Genomic DNA, 21,128 nt, shown 5'->3' with positions numbered 1-21,128 from the left:
CTCTGGGTCTATTCAGGATCCGGAGGAACCCAGGTCATCTCACTCACTTGCCGGGCCTGCACTCTGGGTCTGTTCAGGATCTGGAGGACCCCAGGTCGTCTCACTCACTCGCCGGGCCTGCACTCTGGGTCTATTCAGGATCCCGCGGCCTGGGTCGTCTCAGAACTCACTCGCCGGGCCTGCGCTCCAAGTCTGTTCAGGATCCCGCGGCCTGGGTCATCTCACTCACTTGCCCGGCCTGCACTCTGGGTCTATTCAGGATCCTGCGGCCTGGGTCGTCTCACTCACTTGCCGGGCCTGTGCTCTGGGTCTGTTCAGGATCCCGTCAGGCCCTGGGTCGTCTCACTCACCGGCCTGTGCTCTGGGTCTGTTCAGGATCCCGTCAGGCCCTGGGTCGTCTCACTCACTCGCGGGGCCTGCGCTCCAGGTCTGTTCAGGATCCCGCGGCCTGGGTCCTCTCACTCACTCGCCGGGCCTGCGCTCCAGGTCTGTTCAGGATCCGGAGGGCCCCAGGTCGTCTCACTCACTCGCCGGGCCTGCACTCTGGGTCTGTTCAGGATCTGGAGGACCCCAGGTCGTCTCACTCACTCGCCAGGCCTGCACTCTGGGTCTATTCAGGATCTGGAGGACCCCAGGTCGTCTCCTACTGGTTGATTTCTTGATGATAGCCATTCTTTCTGGGGTGAGATGAAATCTCACTGTTGTTTTTATTTGCATTTCTTAAATGACCAATGTTGTTCAACATTTTTTTCATGTATTTATTTGCCGTGTATATTTCTTCACCTGAGAAGTATATGTTCATCTCAGATATTCTTGGATTAGTTCTTTGAATCTTGAGGGACTGGTTTTTTAAAATTCTTTATATATTCTAAATAGAAGTCCTTTTCTTAAGGGACAGTTGGCTAAATTTTTTTCCCAATTCATGGGCAAGGCAGGAGACATCAAAATCTCTGACTTAAAGTTATACTACAAAGCTACTATAATGAAATCAGCATGGTACTAGCAAAAAAATGGACTTAAGAATCAATGGAACAGATGAAAAAATGCAGACATACTACAAACACACTCAGCCTCTTTACCTTTGACAGAAGGGCCGCTCATATTCTTTGAAGAAAGACAGCCTCTGATAAATGGTACTTGGAAAAACTGGCTTTCCACATGCAGAAGACTAAAACTAGACTTACGTCTATCACTGCACTAAAGGCGAAATGGATTAAAGATCTAAATATTAAAACAGAAATACTAAATCTACTGGAAGAGAAAGTAAGTAGAAATTTTGAAGACGTGATAGGCAGAGAGGTCATGAAGAAAAACCAGGCTGCACTGGAAATACTTAAAAGAATCAACAGCTGTGATCTCATCTTTCTGAAAAGATTTTGCACATCAAAAGAAATTAGTATTAGTTTTTAATCACTGTTGTAAAAATCACTATAAACATAGTATCTTAGAGCAGCACCTGTTTACCCTGTTCACAGTCTCTGAGCTCAGTATGCTTTGGTGTAGCTGGTCCCGTAATTAGGTTCTCACAAGGCCCAGGGCAAGGTGTCGGCGGGGCAGATTTTCTTATTGGAGATGCTGGAGAAGAATCTCCCTCAAGGCTTGTTCAAGATGAGAGCAGCACTTCCCATGTGGTCCCCTCCATTTTCAAGCCAGGAATGGTGCATTAGAGCCTTCTCATTCTACCAGCTGGAAATCTCTGTTTTTGTCTTCTGCTTCTAGGTAGAGAAACATCTCTGATTTCGGATCAGGGACATCCAGATGTGGAGGTAGAAATTCTGCCTCCACAGAATTTCCAATCATATAAAATAATTTAGCTTTTATTTTGATAGTTATTGTATATTTAAGAAGAGGAGAGAGGTCATCAAATTTGTGTTTTGGAATTATTACTTTGGCAATAGAATAGACGAGGGTAGTCTTGAAGCTACCCTGAAGTCATGGAAAAGTCATTGGCTATTTTAGATAAGAATTTCACACAGTGAACAAAGTAGTGACAAAACCTTTGGAAGACATAGAAGAGCAGACTTAGGTTGCCTCCCTAGAATTGCCTCAGTAATAGGTCATCCCACACACACGAACCTGGCTGCCAGGACACAGCGGCCTCTGCCAGAGCAGAACGGTGGGATGCCGTCCTTGCTGGTGGCCTTAGCTGTGACTGGCTGCTGGGGCTTTAGCTCAAGAACAAGACTGAGTGCACTTACATCTGGCAGTTAGGAAGCCTGTCCCCAAACTGTTCCACACTGTGTCTGCTAACTTCACTACCTCTTTCAAAACCTAGAGCTGGCCAGGATTTGTAGACACTAGGTTTTATCTGCAATGTAGCGTAGGACAATAGATTTCAGGGCTTTCCAGTGTTTCCTGTACAGGAAGCCCTATCTGGAGAGGTTGGAACAAACTAAGAAAGCTGATCTAGCTTGTGTATCCATAGAAAACAAGAGCAATCAAAATTATGATGATAATTACATTTATAAGACAACTAGATGAGAAATGTGAATGGATTAATGATTGAGATGGAGAGCTAGCAAGACATGCTCATTGCTGGAATGCGAGAAGTGCAGAAGGAGCTGGAATGGCCACCTGGCTTCTGAGTAGGTGCTTAGGTAGATTTTACTAATACTTAAAAGACTGGGAGAAGATAATTGGGAATAGCATCAGCTATTTCTGAGCATACTGATTTTGAGAAAACTCTAGAACGTTACTGTGTACCAATTTATAGGTCATGTAATTTGTAGATTTATGTGTTCATTACAGCAACTGTGCTACTTTCTGCACATGGGTCATAATTTTGTGTGCAAACATACCTGTGATTGAGACTGATATAGTTGGCTATAGTGTCAAGCATAAATGAGTCCAAGAATTGGTGTTACTATGAAGGTTAGTGTGCTATTTAGATTCAAGCCCTTTTCTAGCCCTTTAATATTATTATTGAATAATTTTGTTTTTGTTTTCCTCTAAAAGGACTCATGGACGTTCTACTCCTTAAATTCTTCATTGTTTCAGAGTATGTTTGTTAAATTTATTTCTGAACAGAACTAAGCTAAATATATTCTGTGTCATCCTTTCTAATGTATTTATTTGGTCGTTAATGATTGTTTTGCTCTTCCGTGTGTGTCATTAGCTCTGTGCTCTCACTTCTCATCTCATTCTACAGTTTCTCATTTGTCTTTGAGCTCTTGTTTTTCTATATTCATACAGTTAATAGTTTCTAGAACTTAAGAGTATAGTTCTTTTTTTCCCTCAGTTGTCTGTTCTTTTAGACTAAGTTCTGCATCTGCTTTCTACTTATGTGTTCCTCTTGTTTCTGCTGTGGTATGCACTTAGCTGCTATTTTGTGTCTTATTTATGCCTAAAAGAAGGGAATTCTCTACAAATGGCCAATAAATACATGAAAGAATGTTCAACATCTCTGGCCATCCAAGAAATGAAAATTAAAACTACACTCAGATACCACCTTAGTCTTAGAAAGAATGGGTATCATAAAAAAAAATCTATAACAAAATCTGAGAAGGACGTGGGGACAAAGAAGCTTGTGCAGTGTAGGTGGGAACGTAAGCTACTACAGCCACTTGGAAGCAGTGTGGAGAGTCCTCAGAAAACTAAAAGTAGGAATTCCATTGATGCAGTTATCCCCCTTTTAAGTATTATCCCAAGAGAATTATAGTCATTCTATAACAGGGATGCACACACACCCATGTTTATAGCAACACAGTGTTTAATAAGTATAACAGCACAAATTTTAGGAGCAGCACAACTTAGCAGATCTTGGAAATAGCATATATGTTGGATGTACTTGTGAATGGATTAGGAAAATGTATTTATACATAAAGGGGTACTGCTGTGCCACGAAGAAAAATCAATGAGGTATTTGTAGGTAAATGGATGATTTCTCCAATGAGAAGCTCAAAAAATATATCTACAGATAAAGAACAAAATGGAAAATAGACAAATAGGAAGTAGAGGAAAGTTCACATAATTACCCCAAATTACCTATGCCATTCTTTCAGAAATATCTTAATATATATGCTAATTTGATTCATTTATACTAGTTTGTTTTATTGAAAAGAAAGTTTTGTGCTATTTATGTTTGTTCATTCTTTGTAAGAGGGACTCTTCTTAGTCTGTGTCTTGTACTGTAACTACTTTTTAAGTGTGTTAAATGTTGTTACTCTATTTTGTTATGATACTTTATGGATTTTTTTTTTTTTAAAGTGGGCCCTTACAGCTGGGGAGATTGCTCAGTGGCATAAACACCTGCCTGGCAAGTGTAAGGTCCTGAGTTCTATCCCCAGAACCCAAAAACAAAAACAAAAAAAGTGGGCACTTCTGTTCAGACTGTCTCTGTGCTAAAACACAGTGTAAGTTAACTCTCCTGGAGTCTTTCCCATTCTTATTTTGTCCCTCCCAGGTGAAACTCTTCCGGGGTCCTATTGCTTTTCTGTGATTTGAAGGGAGAACGTCTCTGGAGTTAGTGTTCAACTGACATTTGACCATGTGGCTTCTGCTGTCTTTAATGAGATTTAAACAAAATGATCTTTATCTACTTTCACTTAAATGAAAGCTTATGCTAAGAGATTGGGTGGGGAAAATATTTTTAAACTGTGAATCATTTCATCTTTTTAGTTTGGAGCCTTAGGTCATTTTTAGTCACGGTAGTTTCATTTGTAACTGTTTGGGCCTTTTGCCTTCTTTTTGGTTTGGTTTGTTTGCCTTTGCTACAGTGGGATGCAGAAGCTGCTGGTCCGCAGGGTTTCCTCCAACCTGGTTTTTCCATGGTCTGGGCGACTCTGTAGCTTCTTGGTCCAGTGTTCCTTAATAAGGAAGCATGTGGTCAGTATTCCTGGTTTCTCTGCTTTTGTTCTCCCCTCTGGTTTGTGGAATGGGGTGCAGATCTTTGATTAACTGTACCAAATAGGGTAGAAGTTTCAGTTCCTTTTAAAAGGTTGTGACAAAAGATTATTTCTTCTGTTACTGCTTGTGATTTTTCTTATCCCTTTTAAAAATACTGTTTCTGATTCAGATTTTGGGAGCAGATGATATACTACATTTGATCATACCAATCAATACCTTCCCTCAGAAGGCCCATCTAAGGAGATTTCAGTATTATATTTTCTGAGGGGTGCATCTACTTAAATAATATGAGCCGCAGAGCAGTAGAGATGTAGGCTAATATTTATTTGTATATGAGCTTATATTAGTAAATGTATAATTAGTAATTTATATTAATAAAGTTATGTTTACTAATCTTCTATTTTATTTAATATCAAAGGCTATCTTATACAATAGGAAGGACAAGACTTACCCCAATTCTACTAATGAGAGAACAGATTGAAAAGAATTGAGTGCATCGCAAGTCACACAGCTAATTGTGAGATGGAGTCAAGACTCTGAAGGCAGAGCCAGTGCTATTTTTTTTTTTACCAGACCCTATTTCTCCATTTAAAGGAAATGATCACCTCCTTCTCTAAGCACAGATGTCTTACCATGTCATTAATGTTCTTACAAACCTTGTTATGACACTGCTTTTACTAAGTAAAAGCCAAAAGTAGAGTGGGAGAGGTTTGAGAATAATAAGTCTTCCGTGACTGTGGTATTCTGATTCTTAATTAACCTCAATGTTTCTTAGTTATAATAAAACTAATATTAAATCTTTTATTATTTTTCCCTCTCTGGTAGTAGGAGACTGCACAAAATTCAATAAAATCAGACCTGCATTTACATTTCCACGCAGAAATGGCCTTGTGGGCCTGTTGTCATGTCTGTAATTCACTTTGCTCTGGGTGCACTTTGCTTTTTATCCATGCTTTGGTAAAAGAACGTATATTCTCTTTTCTTCAGATTTTTTCCCCCTAAGACTCATCCATAAATTCCTTGCATTGACACCTGAAGCTAGATCGAACATTCAGACCAGAGTTTCCTGAAAGAGTTGGGTTAGCAGCTAGCATCCATGTTTTCATCCGCGAGCTAGGACTTCTGCCTTGGACTCCGCTGCTGTCCTCCGTCTGTAAGCATGTGCTTAGCTGCCTTCGGCATGACACACACGAGTGCCAGCTCTGTGGAGAAAAGCAGCTTCTCACGCTTACCTTTGTAGCGTTTGCTTTTCTAGGTTGTTTCTTTCTAAGCTTACCTTAGTGAAACGCAGGGGTTGAGTATCTTCCGGAGAAATGCTTCCTCTCTCTTCAAGGATGTTTTTACGGAGGCCTCAACAGAGCAGCTGTATCAGGTCAAAGAAAACACGGTAGTCATTCAGTAGCTAGGTATGTACATAGAGTCCGATGCAGAGATAGAGGGGTACTATGAGAAAAAGACAGTTGAAAGTTGCAAGTAACAGTGTAGGTTACTGTAGTTCAGAAGGAGCCCATGGATGGCAAGCTGGTAGTTTAACTGTTGTTTTCATCCTTCTAGGTATCACGAGCTGATCACAAAATATGGGAGGTTGGAGCCTTTGGCAGAAGTGGACCTAAGACCCCAGAGCAGTGCAAAAGTCGAGGTCCACTTTAACGACCAAGTGGAGGAAATGAGCATCCGTCTGGACCAAACAGTTGCAGAACTAAAGAAACAGTTAAAAACTCTGGTGCAGCTACCCATGAGCAACATGCGTCTCTACTATTTTGACCAGGAAGCACCCTTTGGCCCAGAGGAAATGAAGTACAGCTCTCGGGCATTGCATTCTTTTGGCATTAGGGATGGAGATAAAATTTATGTGGAATCGAAAACGAAATAACCTCTACCAGCCTTGTAAAAACACACATGAGAACTCTTGCAGGGCATTTGTTTCCAGTGTGGTTTTCTTTAGGAGGGAGAAGGCTGTTGCTTTGTTTTGCTTTGTTTGTTTACCTTTGGGAGGGATTTTGTATATTTTTCCCCTAGAATGGGTAGGGGGCTCTTTTTGGTATTTTCTATCACAGATTTCTTCAGCTCAACCAGCAGAATTGGCCACACCTGCAGTCCATGTGCCCTCTTGCATAAAGACACCAATGAAATCGCCAACTTCTGTGTTCGCTGGGGTTCGCCTGCCACTTGGTTTTGTTGCCCCTGGGTGCGCTTGTGGAGAGAGCGTGAGGCGCAGAACCCCTCCACGGGCACTGTGCGGTATTCATATCAGGAGACAATCTTCACGGAAGGACTGGCACTTCGACTTCTCCTTTGGTTTGTCCTGTCTGCCTTCCTCTCCCTCCTTTCCTCATTGGTTTCAGTTTTTCTCTTTGACTTGTGTCAGCATATGTTGAGCTAATAATCTTATTTTGTTCATATGTTAACTTACCTCTCAACTTGAGTGATTTTTTTTTTCTCATTTCTCCCTTTTGAAATAATTTTAAGTATTTTAAGCATTTTGCAACCTGATTCTGATCTCAGGTACTCAGTAAAATCCTATAACTCTGCTAGGATCTTAAAGAATAGATGGGAGTTAAAACTCCAGGAAAATTTATTATTCTGGAAGTATTGGTAGAGCAGTCTGATCTCTTTATATGCTACTCTCTCACTTTTAATGTTCCTTATAGAGTATATAAGTCATTACTTATATAACATGAAATATGTCAGATTACAGAGTTATTTTTGCGTATTGAATGTATCTCTTTTCTTTTTCATTAATTTAAACTGTTGAGAATAGAGAACTGATTTTATGAGGAAGCCAGTTGAATACTGGATATGCATGGCAGGAGAGCAGAGCTGAGGTGATCTGCGCTGTGTGTGTTAAGGAATGCAGTGGGGGATACAGGCAAACGGGCCCCGTGATTTGCCTGCCACCCACTTGAAGTCCTTGTTCTTGCACTTTGCATTAAAAGTGGGAAATTTTAATCCAAGGGAGTTTTGCTTCCCATTTTGTGGGGTTTGGTGATGAAAGGATTGAAAGTTCTTGTTTTACATTTCAACTTAATTGCCTCCAGAGAAGAATGACTCTGCCTAATCTATAGATGTCAAAACTTCCAAATTGCACCCAAGTCATACTATTTGCAGAAGCGTGTGTAAAGCACTTTTCCTATGAAAGCCAGTTCTTTACTTGCCCTCCTGTATTTGTTCTCTGTTTCTTTTTAAATCAGATGTAATCCCTTTGTTTAGTCTGTCTCTTTCTTGGGTCCACCATGTTTATAGTGGGAGACTGGAGAAATACTTTACTAAGGCAGGTAGGGAGAAGGTAGGCAAGTAAAGTGTTTTTCAGATATTGTCATTATTACCTAGTTGCATTTGATCTTTTGACCTTTGTCAATGATTCCACCCCGCCTGTGAATTTAATTTCTTGGGGAATTTTTAGATTATGTTTGTTTGTTCTTTATGTATCGGGGAGTTGTGTTTATTCTTGCTACTTTTTCACCTTTCCTGTGCCATGTGGCAGATGTTTATTCTCTTAGCGCACTTCAGGTTCAGTATCTGCAAAGCCTTTGACTCAGTCCTTCTGAGGCAAATCTACATTCACTGTAACATTAAAGATGGAAACCAAAGGGTTTGAGAAAGACGAATGAAGCCTGCTCTCCTGCTGCTGCTGCTGCAGACTCTTGTCTTTCAGAATGTCCAAACTGAGCGATGCAGAGCCAGGCTGAGTAGAGACAAGAACAGTTGTTTTGCATTCGCATTTTCCTGACAGATTTTTGGAAATAGGATAAAAGTGTGGCAAGTGTCACGAAGGCTGAAACTATGGGTGCTTGGTGTATGTGCGAGTGAGTACAGATGAGTTTGAAAGAGAAGCAGTGCAGTGGAGCCCGTGGGTTTTGTCAGCCTGGGAAACAGATGCGCTCTTATTTTTTGAAGTTGTATGACCACTGATTGTCACACAGTGGAAGGCAGAGTGAGCACTTATGCTTTAGTCGTAAGTGGAATGATCACAATAAGATATTTTATATATGAAAAAGTTTTATGAAATGCTTTTTTACTATTAGAGACCTGTTTCTTCTGTTATTACAGAACACAGTGTTATCAACTGCAGGCGTAATGCTTTTATTATACAGTTGCATGGAGGGGACCTTCCCATTTAATTCAGCCGATGTGGGTATTTTTAGGGCATTGTAATTGATGGTTTTAAAATTGCTGAATAATTTTTGATTAATAAAAAGACTAATGCAATCACTGATCTTTCAGAGTTATGGAAGTAAAAAAGAAAAGCTATTTGGCATGTGTACTTACAGATGCCTTTGGGTGGCAGAGTAAAGATGCTGCTTTTGAAATAAAATTGGTGCTGTGTAGACCCTGGTAACCAAAATTATTTTTATAACAGGCCTGAAAAGAGAGGAGAACCCATAGACCTCTGAGTCTCAAGACATTCATAAAGGATTGTTGGTACTTTTCCTGCATTTTCGTACTGGCCTCACCCAGATCCAGCAGGAAGGAGCACAGTGCTGGCATTTGCGAGACAGCATGCGCTGTAGCTGGTCTCCTAGCTGTGACACTTCAGGCATGGTGGATGGAACACACCTTTCCTAAAGTAGAAATTCTTTGCAGTTATGAAAAAATAATAGTTAAAAAAAAAGCTGCATCTTTCTATGTGTAGATTCATAGCTGCTGAAGGCACAGATGTCATTTTTTTTTATTTGAATTGTTGAACTATCCCAGATTTCTTTTTTAAAGAAATCCAGAGTTATATGTCTTTATTGTTAGAAGTTTTGGTGTTTCTGCATCTTGTTGCCACCATTGCCGTAAGTAAATAAGAAAGCGGAATCATGAGCCCTTGTTTTTAAGACCTTTTGGTAAATGAAAATTCAGCCCAAAATACAAGCTCAGTTCTGTTTGACAGGAGTGAATACTATGATGCGCTTTCTAAAAACTTGTTTACTTTTTGTTTACCTTCTAAAAAAGTCAGCGCTAACTAGATTTTCAGCCGTGTGGCTAAACTAGCAGTGTCAAGAGCAGAGGTCGCCACGTGAGCGACCTGCTGTGTGGGACGTGCCAGGCTGCGGGCCACGTGATGCCGGAATTCAGGACTCCAGGCTGCTCTAAGCAATGTCATTTCTGTTCACAAGTTTGATTCTTTTCCTCATTTCATGTTAGGTGGAAAATACAAGCAAACTGCTTTCAAGAACATGCAGAAGCTCTGTGTTGCCGGGTGTGTTGTGAACATGCTGTTTTTCATAGGTGCTTCCATGAAATGTATGTCCATTATAGTGATGGAGAGGGACTGGACTCTCTCAGGCTCCTTACTTGCCAGTTGTCTCCTGCATTAATGGAAATATATTTTATTTTAGAATATAATTTAAACACGAAGGTCTATTCTTTGCACTTTTTATTAATATATATAGAGAGATAGTTAATCTTTAAAAAATTAAAGATCCAAGTCCATTTTCTCTTTGTGTTCTGATTTTTTTTCTGGAGGGTTGGGTCAAAGTTTATGGGTATGTTTATTTTTATATAGCTCAAAATGGACATTGGTCCTGTGGTCGAGTTCGCTAGAAGATTGACTTACAACAGTAAGAGTGTGATCATTTTTTAAATAACTGGAATTTCGCTAAAAAATTCATAAAACAAAGATTCATGGAAATGTACAGTTGCTTTTCTGTTAGGAAAATGTTTTTTATGACATGGTTTCTGTAAATTCTTTTTTCCCCTTTGGGAACAAAACCCTTTTTGAGGTATTTGATGCCATCTTTTTTAGTAAAATTGAAAATCTCACTTTGGTGAAATCAGAAATTTGCTGGTTTTTATTCAGGCGTTGTTTTTTCCTGTTGAAAAATCATTTTCTACCAGTGTGAGTTTTGAACACTTAAATCCTACCTGCTCAGCAATAGTTTCTTGGTGAGCTCGTACGAAGAATTGCTTCTAAAGAGTGTGCTTGTTCCTGTGTTTAAAGGACAGTCACTGAGCTTCTCTTAAAAGAGACTGTTTCACTACTGCAAATGCATTTAACCTGTTTCAATTTAAGATAATTTCTGCCTCCTACTTGAATTTCCAAGAATTGTAATTTTAGCATGTGTTAAATTCTAATCACTATTTATTGTGAGCTGCTCTGAGTACTTACAGTGTAGATACACATATATAGAGATATCTAATACTTAATGGACTAAAAAATGCCATGACCTTCTCCAGTTATTTGGATGCACACGAAAAGGTTGGCCTTGGAGTCACTTCTTTCCAATTTCCTCTGGAAAAGAAGTTTGTGTTTGGACTTCTCATGAAAATCAGCCCTGTCACTCCCATTTTCTTACTAAGGAGGAAATTGACATACAGCTAGGTTAAGTAACTGGTCCAGAGTCACGTAAGTGATGAAGACAGGGTTCAGACACAGGTAAGGGGGCTGCAGGAGCTGGGCTGCAGTGCCTGGTGCCGGCCTCCTTGAGCTCCCCCCACGCACACACACCTTTATTGTTACTCTTTGTTTTGCTAGAGTGCTAAAATGAGAGATGCCTCCATATCGATTTGCTAAATTGATTCACTCTGTAATGGAATCGCTGATGTGGTTGATAGCTTTAAATTTAGATTCAAACGTGTCCCCATGGCAGTTCCAGCCTGTGACGTTGGTGCATGGCTGCTGTCCTCCCTGCTCTTATGGAATCCATATTAGGTGCTTTGGGCCAGAATAAATGAACCAGTGAGCTGGTGCAGGAAGACTGATAACTTGATTTGTAATCAGGGGATAGTCTAAAGCCTTAAAACTGAATTTCAGTAAATAGATACTCAACTCCGAATCAGACTCATATCCAAGAAGAGCAGTATTCTAAATGAGCATAAAAATTAGTATTAATTGAAAAAAGTTCTATTCCAGTGGAGCCTTTATGAGAGGCTTCATTATCGAGAGGCTGAGGCTGCCATTGCAGTTGTTTCTTAACATTCAGGAGAGAGCCTAGTGAAGAATATAAACATTGCTAGCAAAGCAGGGGAGATGGCTTATCTGTTACGGTCTGCAAGATGGGGATCTCCAAAAAATCAGGAAAACACTGCAGTGCAATTTCAATTTGTTGAGTCTTTCACAGCCTTCTCATCCTTGAATGTATCTTCTCACTGTAAGTAATACAATTAAGGTATAAATAAGAATGGGAATAGAGGAGGAAAAGATTAATGAGTACGTATGACAGAGGAAAGTGTTTTACAAAATATCAGGTATTCTGGGGCAGATGGCAGGTTTAATCCACTGACAGAATAGAACAAGGACAATAAAACTGCTGCTGTATTAAAATTCTATTTGCATAAATTTTAGTTTGCTTACAAAAAAGTCTGAAAAATTTTAATTTGTAAACATTATATTCACATGGTTCAAAAGTCAAGCTGTAGGACCAGGGAGATAGCAGCATAAGCGCCTGCCTGACCAGCGCAGCGGCCTGAGTTGAGCCCTGGTAATGCAAAAAAAAAGTCAAGCTACATATTTAAAGTATCCATTGAAAAGTGCCATTCTAATACTTCTACTCCCATCTGAATTTATGAGCCCTGCCAGAATTTACGAAATAATAGCACGCGCATGTGCGCGTGCGCGCACACACACACACACACACATATATATATATATATATATATATATATATATTTTTTTTTTTTTTTTTTTTTTTTTTTTTTCCCCTGATACCAGGGATTGAACTCAGGACCTTCACTTGCCAGGCAAGCACTTATTCCACTGAGCCATCTCCTGAGCCCTTGCCAATATGTTTTTGATTGTTGCTCTTCTGTACAGCAAAGCTAACATATACACTATTGTCTGCTTTGGGTTTTTTTCCCACTTAAAGTATATTTTGGAGATCTCTGTAATTGTAGATAAACACTATTATATACATACGCCATATGCATACCTTTTATAGTAGATGTGCTATCATTTATTCAGTACCTTATTGAGTGACATCTGAATTTTTCTCAGTCTCTTCCTGTTTTTATTATTTTCAGTTTGCTGCAGTAAACAGCCTATGTTCTTTTACCTATTTGAAAAAATAGCTATAGAACACCTTCCCAGAAGTGAGATTGCTGGATCAAAAGGTCAAAGTGTTTGTAATTTTAGTAAATATCACCAAATTGTTTTCCAATAGAGTTATGTAAAATGAACATTTTCCCCCCTGATTTTATTTTCACATCCCTGCAAAATGAAAGACTTCTGTGATGTTCAGCTTAACAGGATTTCGGATGGCCGGCTTTCCAGTCAGGCCGTGCAAATCTAGGCCCAGGGCATCAGCACGTGGTAGATTTGGCAAGCCACACGTCTATCTTAGGAGTTATCTTTCCTCTGTGACTTGTAATTTTTAGTCATTGGTAGGTGAGATTTCTTCTCTGCAGCACAAGGTGCATTGCTGTTCTCCTTAACAGTGTGTGAACACTTACTTCAGCTGGGTGCCCCTGAAAAGTGATGAATTAGTTACCCCGAAATCTGGGGCTTAGTGTCTGTACTAAGCTTTCATCAGAACAGGCTCTTGCCTACCAGGGAAATCTCGTGTAGAGGAACCGCGCGGTGCTCCTCGGAGCACAGTGAATGTAACAGTGTGTACACTTCCCTCCAGTTTCCAACTTGACTCCTACTATGCTAGCAGCAGTATTAGAGTAAGGCCAGTTGTGAGAGTTACGGCACTCTACTTGCAACTAGCTGTTACACACTCCTTGGCTAAAGATACTGCAGTGGTTGTTAGAAACTTCAAATTATTCTTCAGAAATGAACATCTGCTATTGAGCTCTTAGAGCAAGAAAATGCTGCTGATTAGTTAATGAACAAAAACTGTCACAATATGGTTTATAAAGAGTCAACCCCATATTTTTCATATTTATTAATATTAAACCCAGACTAGGATGAATAAAACCATACAGAAAGACACTTGCAGGTACATAATATTCTTTTAAAAGATGAATTTCAGAGCATTTGTTCTACAATTTGAACTCTTGATGTTTGCGGTATACAGCAAAGATTATTACCATGATACTAATAGATGTGAAAAACTTTAGAAAAATTGCATGAGGTTTTATTAAAAATCTCATTTCTAAAATGAAATGCTGATATACTCGGAATGCTGGCCTTGAGCTTCAGGGATGAAGACTGCTCAGAAATACAAGGCTAGTGTCCAGATGTGGGTTTTTCATTTTTTTTTTCCTTACTAATATCAGTAAGTAGATGTTTTTAAGAGTCCAATTCCATTTCCTCCATCACCTTATCCACTTCAAAGATTCTACTGTGAGTAACATCTTTTTCAAGAAGAAAGTTAAGTGTAGCCTTAGATGTAGCTGCCTTATGAGCTAGATCTGGGAGGTTGGAAGTCACTCAGTACTAAGTGTTAAAAATAATGCATCACAGAAATACTGACTCCCCTTGGTTGATTATACAGAAATAACCAGGAAAATGGAGTTGGGAGTGTAAGAGGGTTACAGCAGAGTAGTAGCTGTGAGGGCAGGGCAGGGGTATCGGGTGGCAGAGGTGGCCATTGAGCGTGTATCCCTGACAGGGTTGGCCAATCCAGTGAGATGTCCTGGAGCAAAGGTACTCATTAGACAAGTCCTACCTTGAATGGAAATGGCTCAGGCCTTTTTCTCAGTTGTCGACTAGAGTACAACTTGAACATGACCTCAACGAAAGGCTAGTGTAGCTCCAGATGAGCCAGTTGTTGGAATCTTTCTGCGAATCACATTTCTTGCAGTTAGAAATCACTGGAAGGGGTCTAAGCGCCCATGTCTGGCCCAAGCAATGTGTAGATCTGGTTTTCCATCTCTGCTTGGGAGCAGTTGCTCCAGAGGCTCTGGGGGGAACCTGTTCCTGAGGAGAAATGAGGAAGAGGTAGTTTCAGAGAATGAACTACAACCCTTCACTGTGGTTGGTTTCAAGGCCACAAGTAGTACCACTGTCTGTCTCTGCCACTGTCCATTGTGTCTTAGTTCTCACCTCTGTTCATCTCAGTGGCTTATGTGATGATTTCATTCAAACTGAATTACTGAGTATTCTGAGATCCCAACTACCCCGACTACCAGATGCTGTTCAAACCAAGATTGCTGTCATGACTGGGCAAGGGAGCGTGAGGGCCTGTGACCAAAATGGGTCACTTGAATTCCACACATTATCCCTTAAGCTTAGTGTGTGGTGGATGTCCTACTGTCACAGAAAATGCCCACCCCAGCCAGTACACTTCAGTTTGTTGGTTACCCAGGTAATATGGTTCCTGTTCCTGTTCCACTTCCAGTTCCAGTTACTGCTGATCTCTTAGAAACTAAATGAAAACTACATACAGCTTATAGCCAGTTAAAAGACCAACTATATCTGTAGACATCCCTGAACATACATAGAACTCAGTTACATATTATCTCTACATGTTTCAGAAATCCAGCTTTAGATCTCTGAAAATTTTACCTCGTTAGCTCCTCTGAGGATCATTCTGAAGAGATAGTACAGGACTGACTGAAACCTGAGGACATTGTTCACAGGATTGCTCCATGCCTAGATTTTTGTGTCTTTTCAGGCTGCTTATCCCAATCCTTACTTTCATGCCCCCTGCAAACTGGGGTTTTTTTGTTTATTCCTTTCTTTTTCATTTTTTTCTTTTTCTTTTCTTTGCCTTAAACTATATGGACAGAGAATAGAACAAATCAAACCCTTGACCAAGATTTGATGAGTTTCCAGGGAACAATGGACACACTCCTTGATCTGATTAACTCCCTCACACCCTTGCCACAGAAATGTTACAGAACAGGCTAACTTATGTCTCTTCCTGAAAAGCAACTTAGGGAAAAACTGAAATAAGACCATCTTGGGGACCCTGGCTGGAGCCTGGCCTATAGGATCACTGACAACCCTAATGTTACTGCTTCTGTTTGGGCCTTGTCCCTGAAGGTGATGTGTAATATGCCCAGTGAAGATTTGCTGGGGAAACAGAGGCAGGGAAATGTAACAGAAAATCCCTCCGTCCCCCAGGAGTATCCTTCAGTTTCTCAATTGCCCAGGTCATAGTTCCTGTTCCAGTTCCAGTTGCCTCTGATCTCTTGGAAATGCCGGTCACTGTGATGCGTATTGTAAGAACCAATCCCAATGGACAAGCCATTCTGCCTGTGTACTTTCTGCTTGCCTATCCAGTAGAGGCCCTCGACCGCCAGAGATCAGGGCCTAATATTTGGGGAGTAATCCCGATTAGTGCCTGTCAACATAAATAAATCTGCCTCCAAATCCTGATTGTTTCGGTGTTTCTACTGGCCCTTATACCACATTTTGCTAGTCCTCACAGATTGCTGGTTCAGCTCTGTTCTTGCTAGTCTTTGGAACACAACACCAAGGCAGCAGTGCTGTGCCTCCTGGTGAAAGTGTGTCCTCAGGAGAATCGAGGATTCAAACTACAGCGCCCAGAAATGAGGGGTTGGGAAGCATCCAGTCCCTTTTATCAGCCAGCTTTCATTACTATTGTGAAACACCTGGCACAGGCTATTTTTGAAGAAAAAGCGGAAAATCTAGTTCACAGGTGTAGAAGTTCAGAGTCCAAGATTGTGCACCCCACTGGTTTGGCCTCTGATGAGGGCAGTGGTAGACGCACACCATGGTAGGAAACATACAGGAACAAGCAGTTGTGTCTTAGAACTGGACAGGAAGAGGATGGGCGGGACAGACTTCTATAACAACCCTCACAGGAGCTATGAAAAGGGTCACGTGGGAAATAACCTTGTGCGCCCAGTGGTCTAAAGTCCACCCATTAGCCTCCACCTCATGAAGTTACGCCACCTCCCAGCATCACCTCCTTGAGGACCAAGACTTCATTCCCAGTGGACCTTTAGGGGATATTCAAACCATAGCATTCCCTAATGATTATCCGAAGTAAGGGCAAGGAGGGCCACCTTGGCTGGTATCTGTGATTTGGTTCCTGGATCCGTGTAGTTTTGCTGTCTGGGATTCTGCACTTCACAAACTCTGACTCATTGTGTGCGGTGTCTTGGAGAATAGCACTTTCAAGGGACAGTGTCCTCAAGATGGCACTTTACCTGCCTCCTAAGCATTCGAGTGCTCTCCTGAGGTGTCATCTTCTGTATCATACTGTTTATATTCCAACCTGCAGATCCATAGTCACAGGCCCAGCCTCACATTGCTTTTCCTATAAGATGGATTTTCTAGTCAATTCTACTTCACGTTGAATACTTTGCCCTGGCGTCAGGCCTCCTGTTTCTCTTTAGTGACGCCGCATGAGGCCTCTGGGCAGGAAAGGTATATTATGATCTTTATCCCTACAGAAAGGGACCATTGGCCCTTCCAGGAAGAAAAGTCACTCCATCATTCTGTCACCAGTTGGCCAGCCGGTTTCACCAAGGTCTGTAATGAACATGTTGAACATTCAGAGACCAGAGTCCTTAGAACAGCCATGCTAAGTGGGACTTCATGCTGTTGGTGCCGGGTACCTCCACGCCTGTTGCGATGGCCACGTTGTACGTGTGCACTGCGCCCACCCTGATAACGGCTGCTTCACTTCAACTGGCTGAGCCGTTTTCTCTACTTGCTTGCTTAGTGTCCCCCTTCTCTAGTGGATGCTGCCTGGCAGATGTTAACAGATGCTGCAAAGATCTCCATACCTGGCGTCTGTTCCCATCTCTCCCTCCACATGTCTCCACTCTGGGCCTCTTTGTTACTGGTTTTCCCATCTTAGTCTCCCCTAGCCTTTGTCTAGTTGTGTGAATCACTGCCTTCTAGTTTGTACTGCTTTCACTTTAGGACATTTCTCCTTCAACACAACACATCAAGACATATCACCCTGAGCACCACACATTTGAGAATATGTTTCTCTACTGCCTTTCAAAACCAGCAAGCATCTCATAAAAATCTTCAAATGATTGTTCCAGAAGATTGCTACAAAGGGTGTCGTATGATCCCACCTACTTTCGGCGTGCACACTTAAGTTTGGGCTGGATTTCCTCCTCCATTGTAGTGATGGCCCTCACCACTTATGGCCAAGTATGTGATCCAGGGCCTGGGGTGGGGGAGGGGCATTGGTGCAACTGTGGCGGTTGATTTTCAGAAGGTATGTGATTCTTTGTCACTGCAGGAAAAGGAACATTTTTTCACTTCCAGAACATCAGGAGCCTTCATGAGACTTCAACTCCACAATTCATCACTTATGCCACTCAGAGCCACCATCAAAAGGTCAACCGCACATTTTGCCCAAATGACAGAGCTACTTGCATTGTACCCTGGAGCTGCTGATTTCATTCACGCTCTCGGCGTAATTCACAGTTGGCTTAATTCCATATCATCCAGAATATGGACTGGAGGTTTTCCTAGGTTTAGAATGTGTGCCCCCAGAACCCGAAGAAACATCCTCAGCAGGAGAAATCTCTTTGTAGAGAGGCTGTAAATAAAGTGATCTGTCTTTTACTTGGGAGGACATGTGCCTCGCCACAGGATTCCTAAAAATCTTACGAGGGAGCAGCCTTGAAGCTTGAAAAGATTTATCTTCCACCTTCTGGACACCATGTATCTTACCAATTGCCAGCCATCTCTTTATCATGTCCAGATGATCGATGTTGTTAATGTAGTGAATCAAGGTGAATGTTCTGCAGATCCAGATGGCCCGGATCTCTTTGCACTGTCCTGTGAAATAAGGTGTCTTAGTCTTTTGTTTTTTCTGTTGCTATAACAGAATACTTAACACTGAGTAATTTGTAAAAAAAAAAAAAAAAAGTTATTCTGGATCACAGTCCTGGAAGCCCACCATCATGATGCCAGCACATTCTCCAGTTCTGGTAAAGGCCAACGGTGCCCCATGCGGAGGGGCAAGTGAGCAAGCGTGAAAGATAGGAGGGGGCAGAGGAGACCAAATACCTCACAACAGTCTGCTCCTGTGATAACTAATGTTTCCCCTGACCACAAGAGTGAGAATTCACTCCCAAAAGACAACACTAAACTGTTCGTGAGGGCTCCACTCCCATCACCAAAGCAACTCCCAGTTGACCCAACTTCCTAACACTGCAGCACTGAAGAATTAAGCCTCAACACAGTTTGGTTGGGACAAACCGTATTCAAACCACAGCAATGGTAGATTTATCCTTGTAATGCTGGGGCAAAACTACAAGTATGTATTAATATCTGTATCACACGATATGAACTCATCGGACTGGCATTTCTGGTTCAGGTAAGGCAGGAAATGCATTTGCCAAATGAATAGCTGCATATCACGTACCTGAAGCCAAATAAATTTTCTCTAGTCAAGATTCCATCTTAGCACAGCAGCTGTGATGGGGGCTGCTACTTGCCTGAGTTTTTCGTACTTTACAGCCAACCTCCAGCATCTGTTCTGGGCAGTGTAATAGTGATGTTAGAGCCTTAATTGTCCTGCTCTTTAAGACTAGCACTAGTCTTGGTCAGTCCCCACTCCCAGCCCAGGATGTAGTACCTTTTTATATTTACTGCCTGGCCTTCCTTGCTATGATAGCTCCACACCACAGACCAGGGTCCCAATTTGCCAAATAGTCTTAATTATATATTGGTACTGGAAAAAAAAATGACATCCAGGTGGGTCTATAGCCCTCAGGACCTACTGTAAGATGTATTTTTCCAGAACTCCTCTCATTCCCTGGGTCCTATACATTCCTATTCTAACAGGATTTTTGAGTATCGGTGTTAATCCAAATCCCCTGACCAACAGTCCTTGAAATGTCTAGACATTCCTTTGCCCCCAGCCTACAGACTCTTGAGTAAATAGCGATAGGTGTTTTTGAGGATGCCTGAGGGAAGCATTCAAGTACACTTGCATTGCTGTTGCCGGGTCCTTCTCTGTGTAAACCCTTTGCCATTTTAATCTACAGATTCTAGATTTGAAAACTGGCTCAGATCTAGAAACTGGAGAGGGATCATTACTTTATAATGGGTCGACAGTTCTTAGTCTTTGCACAGCCATTCTCTTTAAGTCATATGTAGTAAGCAGTACCCCTGTTGGCTCGGACCATCTCCAGAGACCTTTATGGATCAGGGCCCTTGGCTGCCACTCTGACCTTCTAGGTCATGATGAGAATTGTGACAGCCTCCATGTAGTAGGAGGCTGGCACCTGGTTACACTTGCTTGAGGAGCCCGCTGTCTTCATGCCATGCTCTGTGGTCACCACCTGACTTTCACCCTGGCTTGCGGAAGGCATCACTGCTGAGCTTGGTGAGCTTGCCAGTGATGTGGTTCCTGTGCCACCATCTTCACATTGGCCAGTTTGGATGGTGTGTCTGTGCTCCGTGTGGAATGCATCTATCAGGCTGTCAAAATGCAGACTCACATAGTGTGTCTGCTGCAGCATGCTGTCTTTCCTGAGCCTTCGGACACCTTCTTCTGCCATTTACCCTCCAAATTCAGCCTCACATTCGTGCTGGTGCTTAATCTGCTGAGCTATCTCTGAATCCATCACTTGGGTTGGGGAGATAGCTCAGTAGAATAAGCGCTTGCCTGGCAAGCGCAAGGGCCTGAGTTCAATCTCTGGTTCCACAATAAATAAATAAATAAATAAATAAATAAATAAATAAATAAAATCCATCACTTTCTCAGGTTAATAGAAGCTGCCCAGGAATGAACTTGTACCTTCCCCTGGGGCCCTCAACATGGTGTTAAGTCTATAGAGTTCCCAAGTCAGTGAGCTCAATCTTATTCTGTACCTGCTAACTTGACCAAGTACTTTCAGTATCTAGTTCCTGAATACTCATCTTGCCCCCTTCATAGGCCAGTTCTTACTGGCTAGGTCTTGCAAGAAAGGATTTAGGACCCTGCCTTTATAATCTGGCAGAGTTATGCTCTAACCTGACCCTGATTATGGGCCTGGCGATCAGGAGGGAGATGAATAGGGCTTTTGAGCTGTTTCCTTATAGGGAAAGTTCTTCTAGATTGTCTTCCCATATAGGGGGGAATTTTAACTCTTTAAAATTTTTTTTTTTAAATTTATTTATTTTGATACAGAGTCCTGCTATGCAATTTGGATTTGTAGTGATTCTCCTGACTCAGCCTCCCCAGCTCTGGGATTACAGGTGCTGCAGTACCAGGGATGAATTTGGGTCCTTGTGTTTGCCAGGCAGGTGCTTAGACTGCTGAGCTATCTCCAAGCCCTGAAATTTTAACTCTTAATGGGGTAAAATTGGACACATCTGAAGGACCTGAAATTTTGAGAAAACTGGGGAAATGGAAAAACATTTGGGGGCTTTTACTAGATAGCTGTATGTTTTGTGTGTATATGTACACACACATGAGTACCTCCCTGTGTAGTAATGGAAATACCTTCTGAAAAATGCATTGTCGGGCAATTTCGTTGCTCTAGAA

General features: G+C 41.6%; 1 protein-coding gene across 1 annotated transcript in view; it reads left to right on the top strand.

The window, feature by feature from the left end:
• The window catches only part of Tbcel (tubulin folding cofactor E like), a 79,153-nt gene extending 69,706 nt beyond the window's left edge, over window positions 1-9,447 (top strand). Inside the window, exon 8 of the mRNA XM_004636400.3 lies at window positions 6,400-9,447. Coding sequence (XP_004636457.1) covers window positions 6,400-6,718 — 319 coding nt within the window. The 3' untranslated portion in view covers window positions 6,719-9,447. The remainder of the gene's footprint in view (window positions 1-6,399) is intronic.
• The last annotated feature ends 11,681 nt before the right edge of the window (window positions 9,448-21,128 follow it).

Source organism: Octodon degus, unplaced genomic scaffold (assembly GCF_000260255.1).
Source record: "Octodon degus isolate 3935 unplaced genomic scaffold, OctDeg1.0 scaffold00080, whole genome shotgun sequence".
Lineage (NCBI taxonomy): Eukaryota > Metazoa > Chordata > Mammalia > Rodentia > Octodontidae > Octodon > Octodon degus.
The sequence above is the reverse complement of the archived record's forward strand: the minus strand, read 5'-3'. Positions and strand labels throughout refer to the sequence as shown.